The sequence below is a fragment of the Charadrius vociferus genome, unplaced genomic scaffold, assembly GCF_000708025.1.
Source record: "Charadrius vociferus isolate BGI_N301 unplaced genomic scaffold, ASM70802v2 scaffold2, whole genome shotgun sequence".
Taxonomy (NCBI): Eukaryota; Metazoa; Chordata; class Aves; order Charadriiformes; family Charadriidae; genus Charadrius; species Charadrius vociferus.
In genome coordinates this window covers 7,705,153-7,724,121 of record NW_009647595.1, presented here as the reverse complement: position 1 = coordinate 7,724,121, position 18,969 = coordinate 7,705,153, and the positions used below count along the sequence as shown (strand labels likewise).

General features: G+C 36.5%; 1 protein-coding gene across 1 annotated transcript in view; it reads right to left on the bottom strand.

The window, feature by feature from the left end:
• The window catches only part of EFR3A (EFR3 homolog A (S. cerevisiae)), a 65,503-nt gene that overhangs the window by 11,137 nt on the left and 35,397 nt on the right, over nt 1-18,969 (bottom strand). The window contains exons 8-18 of the mRNA XM_009881049.1: nt 16,556-16,634; nt 15,527-15,662; nt 13,738-13,902; nt 12,021-12,135; nt 10,913-10,964; nt 7,665-7,837; nt 7,154-7,229; nt 4,334-4,495; nt 3,021-3,152; nt 2,432-2,499; nt 1,082-1,209 (exon numbers count right to left, since the gene is read on the bottom strand). Coding sequence (XP_009879351.1) covers nt 1,082-1,209; nt 2,432-2,499; nt 3,021-3,152; nt 4,334-4,495; nt 7,154-7,229; nt 7,665-7,837; nt 10,913-10,964; nt 12,021-12,135; nt 13,738-13,902; nt 15,527-15,662; nt 16,556-16,634 — 1,286 coding nt within the window. The remainder of the gene's footprint in view (nt 1-1,081; nt 1,210-2,431; nt 2,500-3,020; nt 3,153-4,333; nt 4,496-7,153; nt 7,230-7,664; nt 7,838-10,912; nt 10,965-12,020; nt 12,136-13,737; nt 13,903-15,526; nt 15,663-16,555; nt 16,635-18,969) is intronic.

Sequence of the window (18,969 nt, the reverse complement as noted above, 5' to 3'; positions counted from 1 at the left end):
AAAACCACATCTGCTGTTCTGGAGAACTCATCCCCTCCCACAGCAGCTATCCAAAAAAGCTTATTCAAGAGCAGGCGGCAGTGTCTCTGAATTGTACCACAAGTGTGACAGATCTGGCATTCACTGTCCATATGTACTATGTTTCTTTCTATGCATGAGCTACAAAACACAGGAATCATATTTTCCTGCTAGGAACTTTTGTTTCTCAAAAAGGTCATGCTTCAGAGTTTATTACAACAACAACCAGTTAGGTACAGCCATAAAACACGCACGGTTAGTAAAACAAATGTTTCAAACAATTTATTTTTCAGGAAGTTGCTCAATAGGCTGCTTTCAAAATATATTAAAAGTAGAAAACACACAATGTCACATAGCTTTTCAGGAAGTTGCTCAATAGGCTGCTGCTTTCAAAATATATTAAAAGCAGAAAACACACAATGTCACATAGTAAGCTAGTTACTCCCACACTATTCCTGCATCCTGGGTAGCATGAACTCTCACAGATTTTCCTCAGGCATACTTTATTTTCATTGTGTTATCTGACATTAAGCTAGCATAGGTATCTAATGGAGGAAAATGTAAAATTCTTGATTAAATTAACATCCGCTCATTGAGACTTTGACTAAGGCAAATAAGTCAGCATAAGGCCAGATGGCAAAAGGATGGGATACATTCCATCCAGCGTTTACATAAAAAGGATAAAGTACGCTGACTTGTGTAATCCTTCCTCACCTGCTAATACAAATTAATACAGAAAAACACTAATAAGCACCAGTATCATCTTAGGTATTCTTTCAAAAGCAAAGACTTCATTAAAAAGAGTTGAAGTGGGTTCAAGAACTTCTTGCCCCACCTCCTGAACTTAAGGGGGAAAAAAAAATAATCTTAAAAGGACACAAAGTTGACACTTCTTAACATAATAGAGTAGACAATGAGGAAAAAAAATCTTGAGAAAACAAAATTATAAAATAATTACATTTTTTTGCCAAGCAGTCACACTACATTTCGTTGGCACAAAACACATCATGAAAGCATTCTTAATAACTGGTACTTAGTAGTTTTGCCACTAATCACCACTTACCTGTTACCTGGGGGACATACGGAACGGACAATCTTTCCACACTGTATCCACTGCCTCCTAATGATTCTGCAATCTTGTTTGTTAGGAAAAATAAATCTTTTTCATGCTTCTCTAAGGATTTTGGAAGACTGTCAAAATATATATTTTACGTTATTATCTACCAACAGAGATTTGTTTCATTACATAAAATATTTTTCCAATGTCTGCATGCAACCAAAAAGGGTCAGTGTTAATGATCTGATGGAAATAAAACTTGCTTAGTTTTTTAGGAATGAATATACACCCCAAAATTAGTCCACCAAATATCTCTCCAACATTTTAAATAACTTTAACACTTCTTGGTTATCTGAAATATGTTCCTCACCTATTTTGCTACATCTTGAGAGAATATGGTCTCCATTAAACAGAAAAACCTGCAAAGTATTTGCCATTTGCCAGCAATGTGTCCTTGTGGCAAAAAAGGCTAAGAGTATGCTGGGCTGCGTTAGGAAGAGTACTGCCATTGGGCAGATGGTGGTGATCCTTCCCCTCTACTCAGCACTGGTAAGGCCAAACCTGGAGTGCCATGTCAAGTGCTGGGCTCCCCAGGACAGGATAGACACGGACTTACTGTAGGGACCACTAAAGTGGATTAAGGGACTGGACCATCTCTCCAGTGAAGGAAGACAGAGAGCTGGGACGGTTCAGTTTTAGCATGGAGGAAAGAAGGTGGATCTTATCAATGTGTACAACTACCTTAAAGGAGGGAGGGTGGAAAGACAACAGAGTCAGGCTCTTTTTGGTGGTGCCCAATGACAGTGTTACCTGAAGACAAGACAACAACAGGACCAGAAGGAGTGGGCACAAACTGAAATACAGAAGGTTCTGTTTGAACATCAGGAAACACTTTTTTACTGTGAGGGTGACCAAGCACTGGCACAGCTTGCCTAGCAAGGATGTGGAGTCTCCATCCTTGGAGGCAGTCCAAAGCCATCTGGATGCGGGCCTGGACAGCCTTGCTCTAGGTGACCCAGCTTGATCAAGGGTTTGGACCACAGGATCTCCAGAGCTCCCTTCCAACCTCACCCATTCTGTGATTCAGAGAAACTGCATTTTGCTTGTTAGCACTTACAACAAGCATCATATTGTGCAGATGTAAGGGCTTTTGACTACAAATAAAAAAAGCCTGAAAACCAGATTTTTTTCATGTACGTATATAAGCTTTTAATGCTTGGTTTTCTTCAGTCTATCCTGTACGTTATTAAACCTCTAAATTATTTTTACATATGCAACATATTGCAATGATGCACGATTTTTAATAGTAAAATAGGTACCTCACTGCTTATTAATTCACATTTTATATTTACTCACTTGCATTTGTCTTTGAAAATTGTTTCTGGTAGAAAATAAGATGCTTCCAGACTTCTAGTTTCGATGACCTGAAAAAAAAAAAGGCAAATAGTTCAAGTGAAGCAGTTCCATAGCTATTTTCTCCAATAACTAAACTGCTTAAACAGGTTCTGCTGTAGCAGATTACCATTCCTTCACTAACATCTACCTAAGCACAAATGAGGCCTTTACAATTTCTTTTAACCAAAGAAGGAGACTGTCACGCTAACCCTTTAGACTAAAAATTTGGTTCTTGTGGTCTTCTGCATGTCAGTACTGTTTTACCGAAGCCAGTGAGGCTGTAAATTCTTACACCAGACAGGGATTTAGCCCATTATATATGGTACCACAAACAAAATAAAAATGCTATAGCTTGAACGAAGAATATTCTGTGCATAATTTTAAGACTCAGCAAGTAATGCCATCAGAGACCAAAAGCAAAGAGCAATGTTGGTGGACACAAATACAGGAGATCACCACCACAAGCAATTACTTGACAGAGGTTATTTACTCATTTTACAACAGAACATGTACTGTTCTAAATGATTTAAATTATTTAACTATGTGTTACCTTGCTGACGTGCTGACAAAAGGCAGGAACCGCAATCATCTGACTCAGAAAGTTTAGGTATGCTGCAACTAATGCCATGACACCACAACGATTAAACATTGGCAGATTATCCTCATTGATGATGGCAACGTCCTGAAATATAAAAGATAGCATTATACTCTCCCCAGTTAATGGGCTGTTCCTGATATATGGAAGTCAAAATTATTATTAGTAACACTAGCTGACCTATGATGACTATCTGGTATTACTTAGCAAACGAGGTATATATATTGATCTGAATTTGCTTGAAGGAGTCAACTCCTATGAAGAGAAGTAAGTCTACTCAACTCAAACTTCAGTTTCTCAGAAAGAGTACAGATTAATGACGGGTAGTCTCTTGTCCTTGCCATGTATTGATCATAAAACTTTTTTCAGGAAAATTAGAAACAGTAGTTCGATAATAAAAATCACTCTTGTGAGTCACAGATACAGTACCATAAAGGGACTTACGTAATGTTTATTAGCATTTCTATGTTTATTTAGATTGTATTATTTTTGTTCTAGTAAAAAACATAACATTTTCATCAAGTAAGGATTTGGTTCATTGACATATTTTAAAATTAAGGATGCACTCTGCATTTCAGAGGTTTCATAATGCAGGTGCACATTAGGGAATAAGGTTAATGACAGAGTGAACTGGGAATACAGAGCACAATTTCATCAAATTTCCATGACTCATGGTAGCACTATTTTTTTGAATGCTTAAATTTCAACACAGATAAACCTACTAAGTTAGACAGTTTCACCAAGGAATGTATGCAAGTATGAAATAATGTTTGATCCTGTAACGGAAACATTAAGGAATAAAGCCTGTCAACACACAGATAGTATTTTCCCCTAAGGTAAGATTAAATAGCCTGGTTTGATAAACACTTCCAACCAAACAATCAACCATAAGCTTTCTACCAAGGTGAGGACCGTCCATATATTTTAAACAGACCACTGACACAGGATCACAGGTTGTCAGTATACCTTGTCAATCTGCTAATGAATATATCAGTGATTCTAGGGAACGTTTCAAAAAATTTCCACATCTGCTGTATTTCCTGAAGAGAACATGCTGTAGAAGTTTGTAACAAATGTGATTAATTGAAGCCTCCCTATTAATAACCGTTATGTATAAAGTGCACTTCCTTAACGGATCGATCAAATTAGGACTGAATGGTGTGATTTCCAACTTGAAGATCAACATGCAAACAAAAAAAGTTATCCCCATCTCCAATTACAAATAAAAATTGTACATCAATGAACCCAACACTGACTGAGACTCATACCTGCAAAGCAATAGCTAGTCGAATGAGATCAATAACCACTTCTTCATTGGCTAGTTCAATTGTGGTAAGAGCTAGAGATGTAAACAGCAGTTCAAAATTTTTTTGGACATTGTCTTCTTCTTTACAGCCTAAGTAGATGTGTCTGTACAACTGCTGACCATGCTATAAAAGACCAAGAAAAAAGGAAAATGAGTATCAAAATCACATAATAATTTAGGTTAGAAAGGATATTTTAAGATTCTCCAGTCCAACTGCCAAATCCAAGCAGGGCCAACTTTGATGTTACATTTTAGATAAAGAATTAAAAAAATAAAAAAGGATAAAATACATATATACACATACATACACACACAAGCACATGATTAATCAAGAACACCACTAGCTTACTACCATAGCAGCACTTTATAAATACAGTACTGTTCTGTTTTATGTAGAAGTGTACAGATAGGGAAGACGATACAGAGGACTGCAGATGAATACTGCACTGTGTGTCAGACAATGGCATTCATTTCCTATTGAAATATTCAGAAGAAAATTGCCCACGAAAAGGAGAAAATAAAAAGTAGGTCTTGAAACACTCTCAAGAAGGTTCAGGTAACTGAGAAGATTCAAGGGTTATCTTTGTGAAGGAATCAAATTTATTCATTAAGCAAGTCCCCTTGAATAGCAAACTGAGAAAAAATTCTGCTGGAGGGTGTTTGAGGAGATAAGGAGGGCTCATTTACCACTGTGCACAGGGAGGCTCTAGCTCTAGTGCAGAACATAGGTTATCTAATGGAAGTGCCTCAACTTCGTAAGTGACTTTCCTTTCATCGTAACAGCGCTTAACCAATTTTTTGTAAAGAAACTATATTATTTCAACACAAAAAAATAAAAACAAAAAGCAGCTTTTGCAGGCAACACATGACTCAATACCACCCCAGCACTCTTAATCTGAACAGGACACAGCTCTGTATCAGTTGACACAGTTAACTTTCAGGATCTAAGGACTGATGCTTTACCTCTGGACGTACTAGTTCAGCTTTAGAATAAAGAAAGAAACATCTGTTTTTCAAGCAGGACACATTCACTTAAGAAGCAATAAAGATGTTTTCAGTCTTTTGATTACTTCTAAAATAATAGTTTTTCAAATCCATGTTTTATTTAGAAAATAGGGAAACAGCGCTATTAGCAAAGCACAGAAGCTACTATGAAATAAGCACAGTAAAGGTTAGCTGTTTAAAGATACAGTATATTTGGGAAATAAAAGTAATGAAATTATTCATCTCGCTGATAAAGAATTGAACTTAGATATGAAAACAAATCATTATGTAGATTTTCTTGGCACGTAGTATCTAAGATTGCAAAATGCAAGAAGTTCAACATTTCCCTTTAAAGAAAGGAGAGAAATAAACCTCCTGGCTTCGAGAAGGTGGACTGAGACGAAAAGAGCTTTGTGCCTATGTCTGGTTTAATTCCACCTAATTTAAGGTACTGAAATTCCTAAGTACGATACACAATTGCCTTAGGATCCCCAACTAACGTGAAACAAGACTAGATGGTCATTCAGATTTTAACGGACTTCTGGAGGTGTCTCACCCCTTTCCTTTGATAACACAAGGAATCTAGGCAGAGGAGGCTGCTAACATACACATCTAAACCAGTAACGTTCGGTTTATGATATGCACTTGAAACAGTATCACACTGATAATTATAGAATGACTTCATTCCCCAGGGTTGACACATTTTTTTAGAAGACTCTATAATCTTTTCTTGACCTGATAAGAGTCTCTGTTCCTCTCCTGACCTCTTTTTCAGATGACAGTGTTAACAGTTCAAATATTTAGTTTGACTAGTAAAATTTTCATCTAGCAAAATCAGTAAATACAACTTACCCAAACGATTTTAAATCCTAGACATTAAATCGATGAATTAAAATTTAATTTACTTTATACAAAGACACATTACTAATAATTGCCAATGTTGGAATATTCTTTCTATTTGTACTATTCCAGAATTAATCAAAACGGGTGTAAATATACCGCAAGGAATATAAACTGTACTAACTTAGTAAGAACGTTTATCTTGCAATGTTACTTGAAAGCCACACAACTCTACTTTGCATATTATTATATATGTAATATTTTTGCCTCTGGACAAGTTAAACTGCAATTCTTCTGATTTTTGTAATTAGAATAATAAATTAAGTCAGCACTCTGAAGACACACATTTTTTATTTCACAGCTAATAGGAAAAAAACCCCAAAACAGTACAGGATGTGAGTATGCGTATATATTTTCAGGCAGATAACAGTGATAAACATTCTAAAGCCTGCTTGAGCTGACTTCAGTAATTTGTATTTTTTTGTTTACAAACGTACCTGCACAGATGAACTATAGCATAGAATGACAGAGCACGCTAATAACTATAAGCATTTTTTACCCCACAGAAAATCAGGTTTTTATTGTAAAGAAGAAATTTCACTCCACATAAGCATCATCTAAAGAAAAAATATCTGTTTTTCTTTAGAATCAAACATATTCAGAAGTCAACTGGCACAATATCGTATAAAAAAGTGCATTTTTTAGATTCATGGTTTATATATACACTGTTCTAATTTCATGCCTGGAAGGATTTTCACAAAAGATGTAAATGAAAATTTTATTCCATGGAACCACCTCTCAACTATCTAGAACACTGAAATCACTCATTTGAAATAAAATCACTCAGTACTGATCTTTACAACTTGTTGCAAAATGCAGTTGTAGAAGAAAAGTAAAGCAACTGGTTCAGTTAGTTTATCTTCTCTCTAGATAGAAAAGTTAACTTTTCATCTATTACCTTTTTCATGAAGCTCACGTCTTGCCTTGAAATTTTGTCTCGTTTTATCTTCAGATCAGAAACATCTGGTATTATTCTACAAAGGAAACAAAAATGTCGTTTTAGCAAAAAGAAGTTGAAAGGGAAGAGGATGTGAAATATATGAACTAGTCAAACAAATCTTGAAGTAATTTCCATTTTAATTATACCCATGTTTAACAATGACATTCAAATTTCAGTTGAAGAGGGAAAATCATAAACAGAATTATGACAACCACGTATTTTTGTTCTCTACATGAAATACCATATTCTGTCTTCCAGTTAAACTAGCAGGTATTTGGAATGATCATTTAAGGCACCGTGCACTTAGGCATACCTGTAAAACTCCTGCCATCAATAAACGACACTGAGTACCGTGCATTTATTAAAACAGTACAATAACATTTCATATTAGGAAAAATGTTTAAAAATCAACAGTGCTTACCATTCAAATATTAAATCAGAATTTAAAGTAGCAAACAAAAAGAATTACCTTATCCCTCTGAGCTTTGCTCTGTTGTCATGCCGATCAATGAGATTATGCAGTATTTCCAAGACCAGCTGCCTTAGCTCCGAGTCTTCCATGAGTGAAGGAGACAATAACGGGTCCAGAAATGGGGGAGGAAGTGCATTAGTTATCGTTGTTGCTTTGTATCCTGAAGTCACCTGTTCATTATTGGAAGTAAAATTAGTGTATGTCATTATTGCATTGTAAGAATTACTAGCAGCTGTCCCTCGCTTTTTAGCGGGCTTGCTTTGGCATCTGAAAGGTGGATTCAAATTGAAGTATTGTGTTAGTTTTGAAAATTCTTAACCTCACTAAGAATTTGGAAGGACTTTAATACTCATGTTCAAATGAACTCCCTCATCTGTTTTAAACTGGTATTTCTCAGGATCCTCCCTCTACCAACACACTCGAGAGAAAAAATAAAAATATCATTTGTGAATTTTATTTTTTTTAAATGCCCCATGAAAACCTGCAGGGCATAAATGAAGAAAGTAATAATTCCAATAGGGATTTTTCCATTTCAGACTCTGAGTATGCTCACGTGAAGGAAAAAAGAGAAACCAAGGCCTATATGTACATCTCCAACATTTATGGATACTGTTTGATTGCAAAAAAGAAAGCAAGCAGCAAACATCACTTTCTTAGAAATCTGGTACCATGGTGTTGTTTTCAATTTTTTTACACTAATACTACTGCTGACTTGCCTCATTCAATTGCTTTTATTTAAAGCACACTCTGTAGGTATGTAAGGAAAAGTTAACTTCTATCTGACAATTTAAATATTAATCAGCTGAACATTTACAGCAGTGAGAAATGTTTAAAATTTACTATCTCTTAAAATGGAGGTTACCAGAATATTACAATCTCAAAATCAAAACAGGATTCAGAAACTGACAAGCATAAGCTGTTGAGGATGAGGGGAACAAAATTACCCAAAATTTAATTATAATAAAAGCAGTCATATCTTTATAGAAGACTTTACATAATAATTTTATCTTCATTACGCATATTCCATACCATTACAGCTTTTACATGTGAACTGCGTTGTACTGGTTTTGTCTGGGATAGAGTTAATTTTCTTCATAGTAGCACATATGCTGATGAGTTCTGGAACTTTGATCAAAACAGTGTTGTTAACACAGGGATAGTTCAGTTATTGCTGAGCAGTGCTTACACAGTGACAAGGCCTTTTCTGCTTCTCACACTGCCCCACCAGCGCGTAGCCTGGGGGAGGGCAAGAAGCTGGGAGGGGACACAGCTGTGACAGCTGACCCCAACTGACCAAAGGGCAATCCCATACCATATGATGTTGTGCTCAACCGTAAAACGGGGGGGGGCTGTCCCACGGCTCCCATTGCTCGGGGACTGGCTGGGTAGGGAGCCATTGGGTTTTGGGGTTTTTTGTGATTTGTTTGATTTACTGGTGTTGTGTTTGGGTTTTTTTGTTTGGTTGGGTTTTTTTCTAATCACTTGTTTTTCTTGGTTTTGTTATTCTTTGTTTCCTTTGTTTGGTACTTACTAAACTGTCTTCATCTCAACCCACTTTTCTCACTTGTACCCTTCTGATTCTCTCCTCAACTCCACTGGAGAAGAGTGAGCGAGTGACTGGGTGGTGCTTTGCTGCCAGTCAGGGTTAAACCTCAACATGTGGGCAAGCACTGTTTCTACAGCATAAGTAGGTTGAAAGGAAATTGGTTGGCAGAAGAGCACGAGGGCACAAGAAGGTATCTAATCAATCACTTTGAAAATGGAAAATTACTGATATTACTAGATGTAAGGCTGCAAATTAATGAAGTGCCAGATTTTAATTGCCTATACAACACTAAGTTATCTGTCTGTGTGTATGCACGACAACAGACTGATTGTGTTACGAAGTACTACTTTGTAAAGAACACATGATATACAATGCTCAGTTCAGTACACAGGACAGGCAGGGTTCATCAATTTCTAGTTTTTTATTATGTGTGCAGACTACACTTTATATATCACAATAACTTGTTTGCGCTGAACACAAATTCCTTCCCACATTTTTTCCACAATATTCATCAATTTCTGAGTAACTCATTAAGCATCAAAACATTGACTTTCACATCTTTGTGCCTTGATGGGATTTTACTTCCATAATGAAATAGAGGATCCACAACAAAATTCAGTGTCAAAAAATTTAAATTTCTTCCACATGCACAACTGGAATCCCTGAAAGCATACTTACAGGCTATGCAGCACCTGAAAGAATTAGAACAATTCTCACTGGCTTCAATGGAATTTTTTAAAACTGGTGAGCTAAATATTGTCAAGAACAGTTTAGGCATAGCTAAATCTATCTTTAATGAAGAAAAAGTACAAAATGACCCCCTGAGGTTCTTCCTAACAAGTTTTCTGTCCTTAAATTGCAACTGTGAATGCTCAGCTCTTCTGCAAGCCAGAAACCAGGAATTCATATTCTCACAAGCAAAGAACGGTTTAATTGATTTGCCGAACACCACACACAAATTTCATGTCAAAGCAGGGACAGAAACTCATCTTCCAGGACAGCATTCTACTGCTTTAGTCAGGGAAACATTCTTTATGCTATTTTCCCTACTTCAGTCACTAAATGGTTTTTAGCTTCTGCAACAAAATAGGCCAGAATTCAACATGCAAGAGCCTCCTTTACTACTCATTTCTGATTCTTACCATCAGGATGTATTTCCAGATATACTCTTTAAAGGTTTCCAAGTTAAAAAATATATTTGTGATAAACTAGCTAATTATAAATGATACCTTACAAGAAACTTGGGAAATACTAGGAAGGAAAGAACAATGGTGCCTGATGCTCTAAGGGCTTGCAGATAGGCATCTATTCCTACAGTTCTAATTATATTAGCCATTCTACTAATTACAGCTATTCTGGTGTCAGAGACGAAAGTAATTTCACTTTCATGTTGCTGGCACTGCTTGCAGAACTAGTCAACTCAACCTATTCTATGATCTTTTGGACCTGTAGATCCAATTATACCTAATATTCACTGAAGTGCTCTAAGAGATGGAGGAATATTTCTTGAGCTACTTGGAATGGAAGTTGGGAAAATGCTGTCGCAATTTTACCCAGTAGAACTACAGATCTATGTAATATGAAGGTATGTTTCATTTCATAATACAGAGTTGTAAGACTGTACTTATATGTATAAACATATACATAAAGTGAAACATCGTGTGCTTATAACATAATATACTGAACACAGAAGGCTTACCATAAGTAAAGATCTCAATAACATGATTTGAATCCTCCTAGTTCCCAAATCTCTATAATTGGAAAAAAGTTGAAATTAGTTTCTTTGCGTATCTTCAAAATATCATTCTACTACAGACATCACTGTAACAATTGCAGGTTTGACAAGTGAACACAGCAGTCTTGGAAGGAATGCTGGATGACCACAAGTTAGGGGCAAATATCTCCAAATGAGGTGCAATAACTAAATGTTTTTGAAAGGGACATTTATAAAAAGGCTTAAAAAACAAAGCATGGAGTTGAAGAAACAGAAAATTATATATGTGAAGCAGATATAAATCTTCCATGTTTCATTCAGAAACCTCTTTATATCTGAAATATTCAACCACTACATGCTTGACTTAATTTTCACAAGCATCAGTGCCCAAAATTTCTTCTGAATTAAAATGTAATTGAGTCCTTTAAGAAACCAGGACACTTCTTGTTGAAGTCAGACTCCAAAACTTGAGACTGAAAACAAGTTATCTGCAAAATCAGCAAGAAAAATTGTTACAGGGAAAAATATTACTTCAGTGTATGGCAGCTTTTTAACTATTAGTTAATTAGAAGAGTCTGTCCACCTATAGCTTTTTCCTATTTCTAAATAAACAGGGAAAATCTAAACCAAAACAAATTCACTGGAATTTCTGCAGTTTATTTCTTAATTTGAAGTCAGCTTGTATAGAATGAAGAAAAAATGAAAAACATTTATAAATTATGCAGCCATTTGAAAAAAATGTAGTCATAGTTCAATTTCCCTCATTCACAAAACACACATATACGAAGTCATGGAATTAGGCACCAATAAGTAAATAAATGAGAAACATTTGTAAAGATGTGGAGAGAAGAAATGTTTTAGTCCAAAAAAAAAAGTTGCATTCCAATCAGGTATTTTCTGTCGGTAACGTGTTTTGAGATTGATTTCATACTGCTGACACTGTGCTTCCCTTGATTCTGCATGGCACTTAATACAGCCCCTAACGAGTGAGAATTTGCATTTCACTTTTCTTAATTTTCTTCACTTTTTAAGTTATCAGGATTCTAAAATCTAAATTTTTAATTGGAAATTTAAAAATGTAGGCTATACAAACCCAAGGTGACTTGTATCCAGTGATTGTGAAGTTGTCCCCAAAACAGGTACTTTTCCCATAATGAACATCATGATCTCTGATCGCTGGTAATCTGGGAGATTGCTTCCAAAAAATCCTAAAAAAACATGGAATGAAATCACAGAAGGAAAGAGATGAGGGTCTTTCTCTTTATAAGAAAGGCCTTATAAATACAAGGAATAGATTTACAAGGTCAAAATAGTTGAAGAAAAAAACCTGTGATTTGTTTTAGGGCATAATACTCGTGTTCATTTCTGCTGAGTGGCTTTACAGTGTCTTTTTATGACACTCACTGTCTTTGAATCCTTAAACTTTCCAATTTAGCTAGACAAATCCACAGAACATTACGTGAGTAATTGGCTGATGGGTTGGGTGCAAAGAGTTACAGTAAACGGGGTTACATCAGGCTGGTGGCCAGTCACCAGTGGGGTTCCTCCAGGCTCAATTTTAGGGCTGGTGTCCTTTAATGTTTTTATAAATGCGGCTGAGGTGACTTGGCTTGCTCGTCTTGGAGAAGAAAAGGCTGAGGGGTGACCTCATGGCAGTCTATAACTTCCTCGAAGGGGGCAGCGGAGGGGAAGGTGCTGTTCTCCTCTGTCTGGTGACCAGCGATAGGACATGTGAAGCTGCATCAGGGAAGTTCAGATTGGACTTTAGGAAAAGGTTCTTCACCGAGAGGGTGGTTGGTTACTGGAGCAGGCTGCCCAGGGAAGTGGTCATAGCACCAAACCAGTCAGAGTTCAAGGAGTGCCTGGACAATGCTGTTAGTCACATGGTTTAGTTTTAGGTAGTCCTGCGAGAGGCAGGGAGTTGGACTTGATTATCTTTATGGGTCCCTTCCAACTTGAGATATTCTATTCTATTGCTGTGCAATAGTATAAATGTAACTTTTCTAGAAAGAAGCTTTACTTTAAAGGGTTGTATTGTGGGGTTTTGGGTTATTTTCTTTTTTAAGGGAGGGGCTTTTTTTAACATTTTAACTTGGATTTTTACTGTAATGGTGAGAAATAATCTACTACGTATTTGCTGCTGCTCCAGAAAGCTTCAAGACATAAGCAAAGGTACAGATTAATGAATATTTAACTTGTTATTTAAGTAAAGAAATACATATCACAAATGCACTGCAATATATAATATCCCTACCATAAAGAGAAAATCTGAAAAAAGGATTTAATTAAATCATTTACAGAAATTGTTGCTCTCATTTTCACTGTTGAGCTTTAAAAGTACTTCGGTTAAGTCGTGGTAGCACAACCAGCCATTAGGTGTCATTGTTGCCACTATGTTTATAACATTGGTTTCTACAAGTTTTCAAGCAGTATCTACTGAAATACATCACTGTGTATGATTGCTTGCAATATGGTTTTCATGAAAGGATTAATACCAGTTCTCTACCAAGGCTACAGAATGACTTCTATATTTCAAGGGCTGTATAATAATATAAACAATAAATGTATTGTCCACCAGCATTTTTAATTTTCATTGAGCTTCCTGGCCATCTTCTCAGTTCACAATTAAAAGAACAGTCTTTCTGAAGTCAAATACGTAAAGTGAGCCTGAGATTTAGAAAGAAGTACAATCAGAGATACCACACTTGCGATTTTTCCTTTTTGATTTAAGTCATTTTAACACTATCTCATTGGGGAAGGGGGAGAAGGGGAGGAAATTTAAGTGAGCCTATGTTACTGTCATTACTCACCAATTGTTTGAATAATCGCATTCTGGACAATCCTCTCATCACTCTCCTTGGAGCTTGTGCTGAAAGTGGCACTTCCTGCTGCACTGCGCCTGTCACCCAGTTCACAGTCAACACTGATGCGCAAGTGCTTCAACAAGGTATTAAAAACCTCCAGAACTGTTGGGCCTGTAAACAACACATAACAATGATTGCGCCTGTCAAGGGAAAGATGCTTTAAGAAAATGAAAAATAACCTTTCCAATGCCTTTGCAGGAGAAATCAGATTAAGCTGAAAAGAACAAATGAAATTCACTGTTTGAAGGATATGGCCTAGGGATAAACTTTTGAAGTGTGCCTATACCTTGATATTTTCGGAATTATTTTGCAATGAGGAAATGCAATCAGGCATATACGCATAATCCATTACTATCAAGTTGTACTTGGGTCTGACTGGGATGGAGTTAACTTTCTTCCTAGCAGCTCAGGTGGTGCTGTGCTTTGGATTTGTGACTAAATTAGTGTTGAAAACACACCAGTGTTTTGGCTGTTGTTGAAGGGTGCTGGCATGCCTCAAGGCTTTTTCTTTTCCCCACTCTGTCCCTACAGAGAGTAGGCTGGGATGTGCAAGAAACTGGGAGGAGACACAGACTGGGCCATCTGACCCAAACCGACCAAAGGGTTGTTCCATACCATATAATGTCATGCTCAGCAATAAAAGCTCAAGAAAAGGAGAAGGAAGGGGGGGACGTTTGTCTGTGTGGCATTGGTCTTCCCAAGGAACTGTTATGCATGCTGAGGCCCTGCTTTCCAGGAAGCTGCTAAACATCTGCCTGTCAATAGGAAGTACTGAATAAATTCCTTTGCTTTCCTTGTGCACACAGCTTTTGCTTCACCCATTAAATTGTCTTTATCTTCATCCATGAGACATCTCACCTTCTCTCTACCTTCTCCCTGTCCTGTGGGAAAGGGGACTGTGCAAAAGGCTGTTGGCCGGAGTCAACCCACCATGCAAGTTTTACATAAAAAATATGAGTGGTTGCTGAAATTAAGCATAAACAATGGGTTAAAACACAGCTACTTGCACCTGAATTTCAGTTATTTCAAAACCTGCTACAAAAATCCAGTTCTATATATTGGATCAAATAATGAGCTCTTTTCGTTACATGGTAAAAGACTTCACAAGTCTGTGCACGCAAGTAGGTCTCATATAAAGAGGAAGGACAGGCTCACACTCAAGCTAATGACGCAAAGCAATGATGTTTCAGCGGGATACCAAAGACAAACAACAGCAGAGCACATGTGTGTACACATCTTCATAACTACTCTTATTCCAAGGAACTATGCTACCTTAAATGACATTAATTCACCTTATTTCAGCTCATCACAGTTACTAAGGTAAAAGTGTCAAAGATCATTCTACTCTTGACTGTCATATTACCACTCATCTCACAGCAGCTGTATCACAAAGCGACAGTGCTCTTGACATTTTGTAGAGTCACACACAGTTCTCTCAAACTTCGTGACTTCTTACCAAACAGGAATTCCAGCCTTTCAGAAGACTGTAAAAATACATCTACTCATCTTTTCAATGCAAAGGGTTATAAAACAGTCAAACGACCAAGTAAGTACATTTGAGTAATTGCATACCAAGTAAGATTTCAAGCATTTTAACAGCACAAATGAGGAAAAAAAAAAAATACAAAACCTTCTCAAAATATAAGCTTTCATTCAGTCTGAAAACAAAGCAAAAATGAACACCACCCTTCAAATCTATCCTTTGACGTGATGCCCTTACTTTAAGACAACTTACCTATTGATCCTTTAGCTGCTATTGCAACTGCTTCCAAAAGAACCTGAATAATGCCAGCACGAACTCGTGGCGAGTCCCTTTTGCGAACATCAAGGTGTCCAAGAATTTCTTGTATTACATGATGGGAATATTGTGCCTATCAAAAAGCAAACAAAGAGAAAGAAAAGCTTCATCTGTTACTTTAATAAGAATAAACTCATAAACCATTCATCTACAGTCACAACCACGTTCCTATTCTGCAACATTCTTACTCATAAATTTATCTAAATTTCAATCAATTCATGATTAAATATGGATTAAAAAAAAACTACCATGAAAGATGAAGCCACACAGGTCCATCCAGCCCAGTATACAAAAGCTTACAGTATTAAAATATCTAGGAACACCTACAAAAACAGAACCAGCATGAAGTGGTACTTCCTTCAGCTAACTGCAGTTCAAAGACTTCAGCCAGTCTTACAAAAAAAGCGCCACTGATATAAACACTGAGAAAACTCAGCTTTCTTCCACAGACCCAGAATTTTATGACTTTATCTTTTGAGTGTCTGTGCTTGATGCAATCCAAGAACCAGACTTTGATCACATTTACAACAGACAAAAAAGGTTGCCCACTAGTACAAATCAATTAGCACAACACAGTTCCATGTGAAGTCGGTTTCTTGGGTTGTAAAAGTAGTACAGCTGTTTTGGCATGGAGACATGACAAAAGGATTAAGAGGGATTTATTTATCAAGCACCATGTCAGACGAGTATGGCTATCCTGCTTCTTGTTCTGGAGCTTGCTGAGGGACCTCCGCACTACCTTTCTTTGAGAATTCTTTACTATCTTTTAATCTCTGATCACAAACCACAACTAGGTTACTATTTGACAAGTTTAAAGAATAAAGCTAAGGACGTATGGAAAGGGATCTTCTGGATTCTTTGACTTCATCTTCATCTATTACTATCATGGTGAGGTGAATACTTATGCCTGTCTCATGTGCTTGAAACATGTACGCAAGGAAAACAAACCCTGGAGAAAAATCCTACCTGTATAGAATACATGATGATTTTGAAGCAGGAAACAGCAAATTCATTGGGATCCCAGAGTCTGTGATGGTCTAAATGCCTGTAACCAAAAATTAAGGGATCTGAAATACCATTCCATAGATATTATACATGGCACCTTAGTTTTCCCAAAATTCACCTCAAAGGGATTATTTCCTTACATAAAGCTTCTAAACAAGGACTTATTACCTAGACCAGAAAACTAGAACTTCAGAAAAGCATTTGTTTTCAAGGTTTAGGATGTGATCGCAAAACATTTGACTGTAACAGAAATTTGATCTTCTCGTTTCAGGATTTTAAGGAATCTAGTCATACCAAAGATATACACTTAAGAATAGACTGTTTGCTTACAAAATGCATGTATAAAAATGGCTGTGACATTATATGCTTATTTACATGAAAGAGATACACTGAAGAGGATGGTTATAATACCTTGATAGACTTTTACTCTAAATAAGATACAGAATTTGGTTTGGGTCAGGAACTACAAAACAATTATGGCTGAAAGCCACACACAGAATAGAGACTCTAAGAACTATTTTCATTTTCACAGTGGTTTCATGAATAATATATACAGAAAACAGAAAAGACCTAATCTTTGTGTACATACTCCTTTATTACTCTGAAGCATTTCAACACTTTCTGCAGAACGATAAATGCATCGGTTTCTCTTTAAATAGAATAGGAACCACAGATGAAAAACTTTGTCAAGAGTTTCAAGCAAAGACAAGAAATTCTGCTTAAGCACTATGCTACAAAACAATGCATAGACCACATATCCACTTTTCCAATAAGTAGATCTGAGTACCTGGAAAATTATGACAAAAATAAACAGATTTTTAAATTGAAATAGTAATTTTGAATGCCTTTTAATCAGTATGATCTAGGTTAACAAAAAAATCAAAACCAAACCCACCAACAAACAAAAAAAACCCCACCCCAAAACCAACAAAATACTTTCTTACAGAAACTGAATTCAGGTAGAGTTTCAAAACAAATATCTCAGCTACAGAATCACTATTGGTGTGCCCTTTCCTAAAGAATGTAGTAAACATATAAAGATGCTTCAAATAACAAACTGGAAAACACACAGATGGAAGAAGTCAGTACTCATACGAAAGAAGTCAGTACTCTGAACACAGGACGACTGACTGAATACTTTAACTTACTTTGCTTTGAATCTCGAGGTCTCAATTAACTCACCGGCCAGTTGCTACCAGCCTAATGACCCAGCTGAGTACACAGGTCTCCTTCAAAGTTGATTAAAGCAGCTGGCATAAAATTACCCTCTCCTGTGCCCTAAGTTATCATTGCAGAGCGAAGAAAACGTACTGCCATTTTGACACATTACATACCTTTAATAGAAATCCCTACAGGGATGATTTAAAGGAATTTTAAAGGTGTAAGTAAGTATCTGCCAAGATAACAGCATATTTGCATTACTAAACATTAAACTGGACTACCTGTTGGGGATAGCTGCTTTTCTTGTGCACATTTCAAACACACAGGTATATTTAATCCTGCCTTGGGGTAGAAAGACAAACAAAATTACCTCTTTAAATCCTTCAAGGCTTAGCAGCTCATAATGCATTTACTCATGTTTTCTTTCTTCCTAATATCATTCCAGTACAGTCCATCATTTCTTGTACATGATAGGTTTTAGCTAACCTATTTTCTTTTTGTCTCCTCAAACACAGAATCATGCTCTCCACTATCTTCTCCTGATTGGAACTGATCCTTCAATCTTTCAGCGTAGCATGTGTTCTCTCTCACCTTTAACAGTTCCTCTTTATCTGCCCCAAAGATCCATTCAGGCAGAATACGGTCAACTACATCTTGTATCAAGTATTTTTTAAAAACCTTTCCTCTCAAAAAAGACATACAGTTTTCTTTTTCCAAAAAGGAGAAGTATGAGCTGCTTCAGGTGGGTGAACTGATGGTAAGAGAGCAGGGGGAAGATGACAGCTTAGCTTAATGTTTTGTGCAATAGCTCAATGGGCAGCATACTTTCTATACTGGAATTTTCCTCCTAAGAAAAAGAATTATTAGATTACTGTAGGTGATATATTTTACTTGTCATAACACAGGAAGTGTATTCAATGTAGTTTTGCTTTTGTAAATGATGGTAAATGGTATTCATCACAGTGCATTTAGTTTAGTTAAAAATCAAGTCACATCTTGCCTATTTTTTTTTCCAATTACATTTCTTTTAATAAAGGAAATCTAAGTAAGATTTAAAACATTTTGTCGCTGGATTAACAAATGCCAAACTCTGCCTTCCATTAAGACATGCTGCATATATGTGGCAAAGGTGTACAATTAGGTTTCTCAAATTAAAAGGAACAGCAGAACCAATGGTGTGAATTTCTACTTTATGGAGTAAGAGCCACTAATGG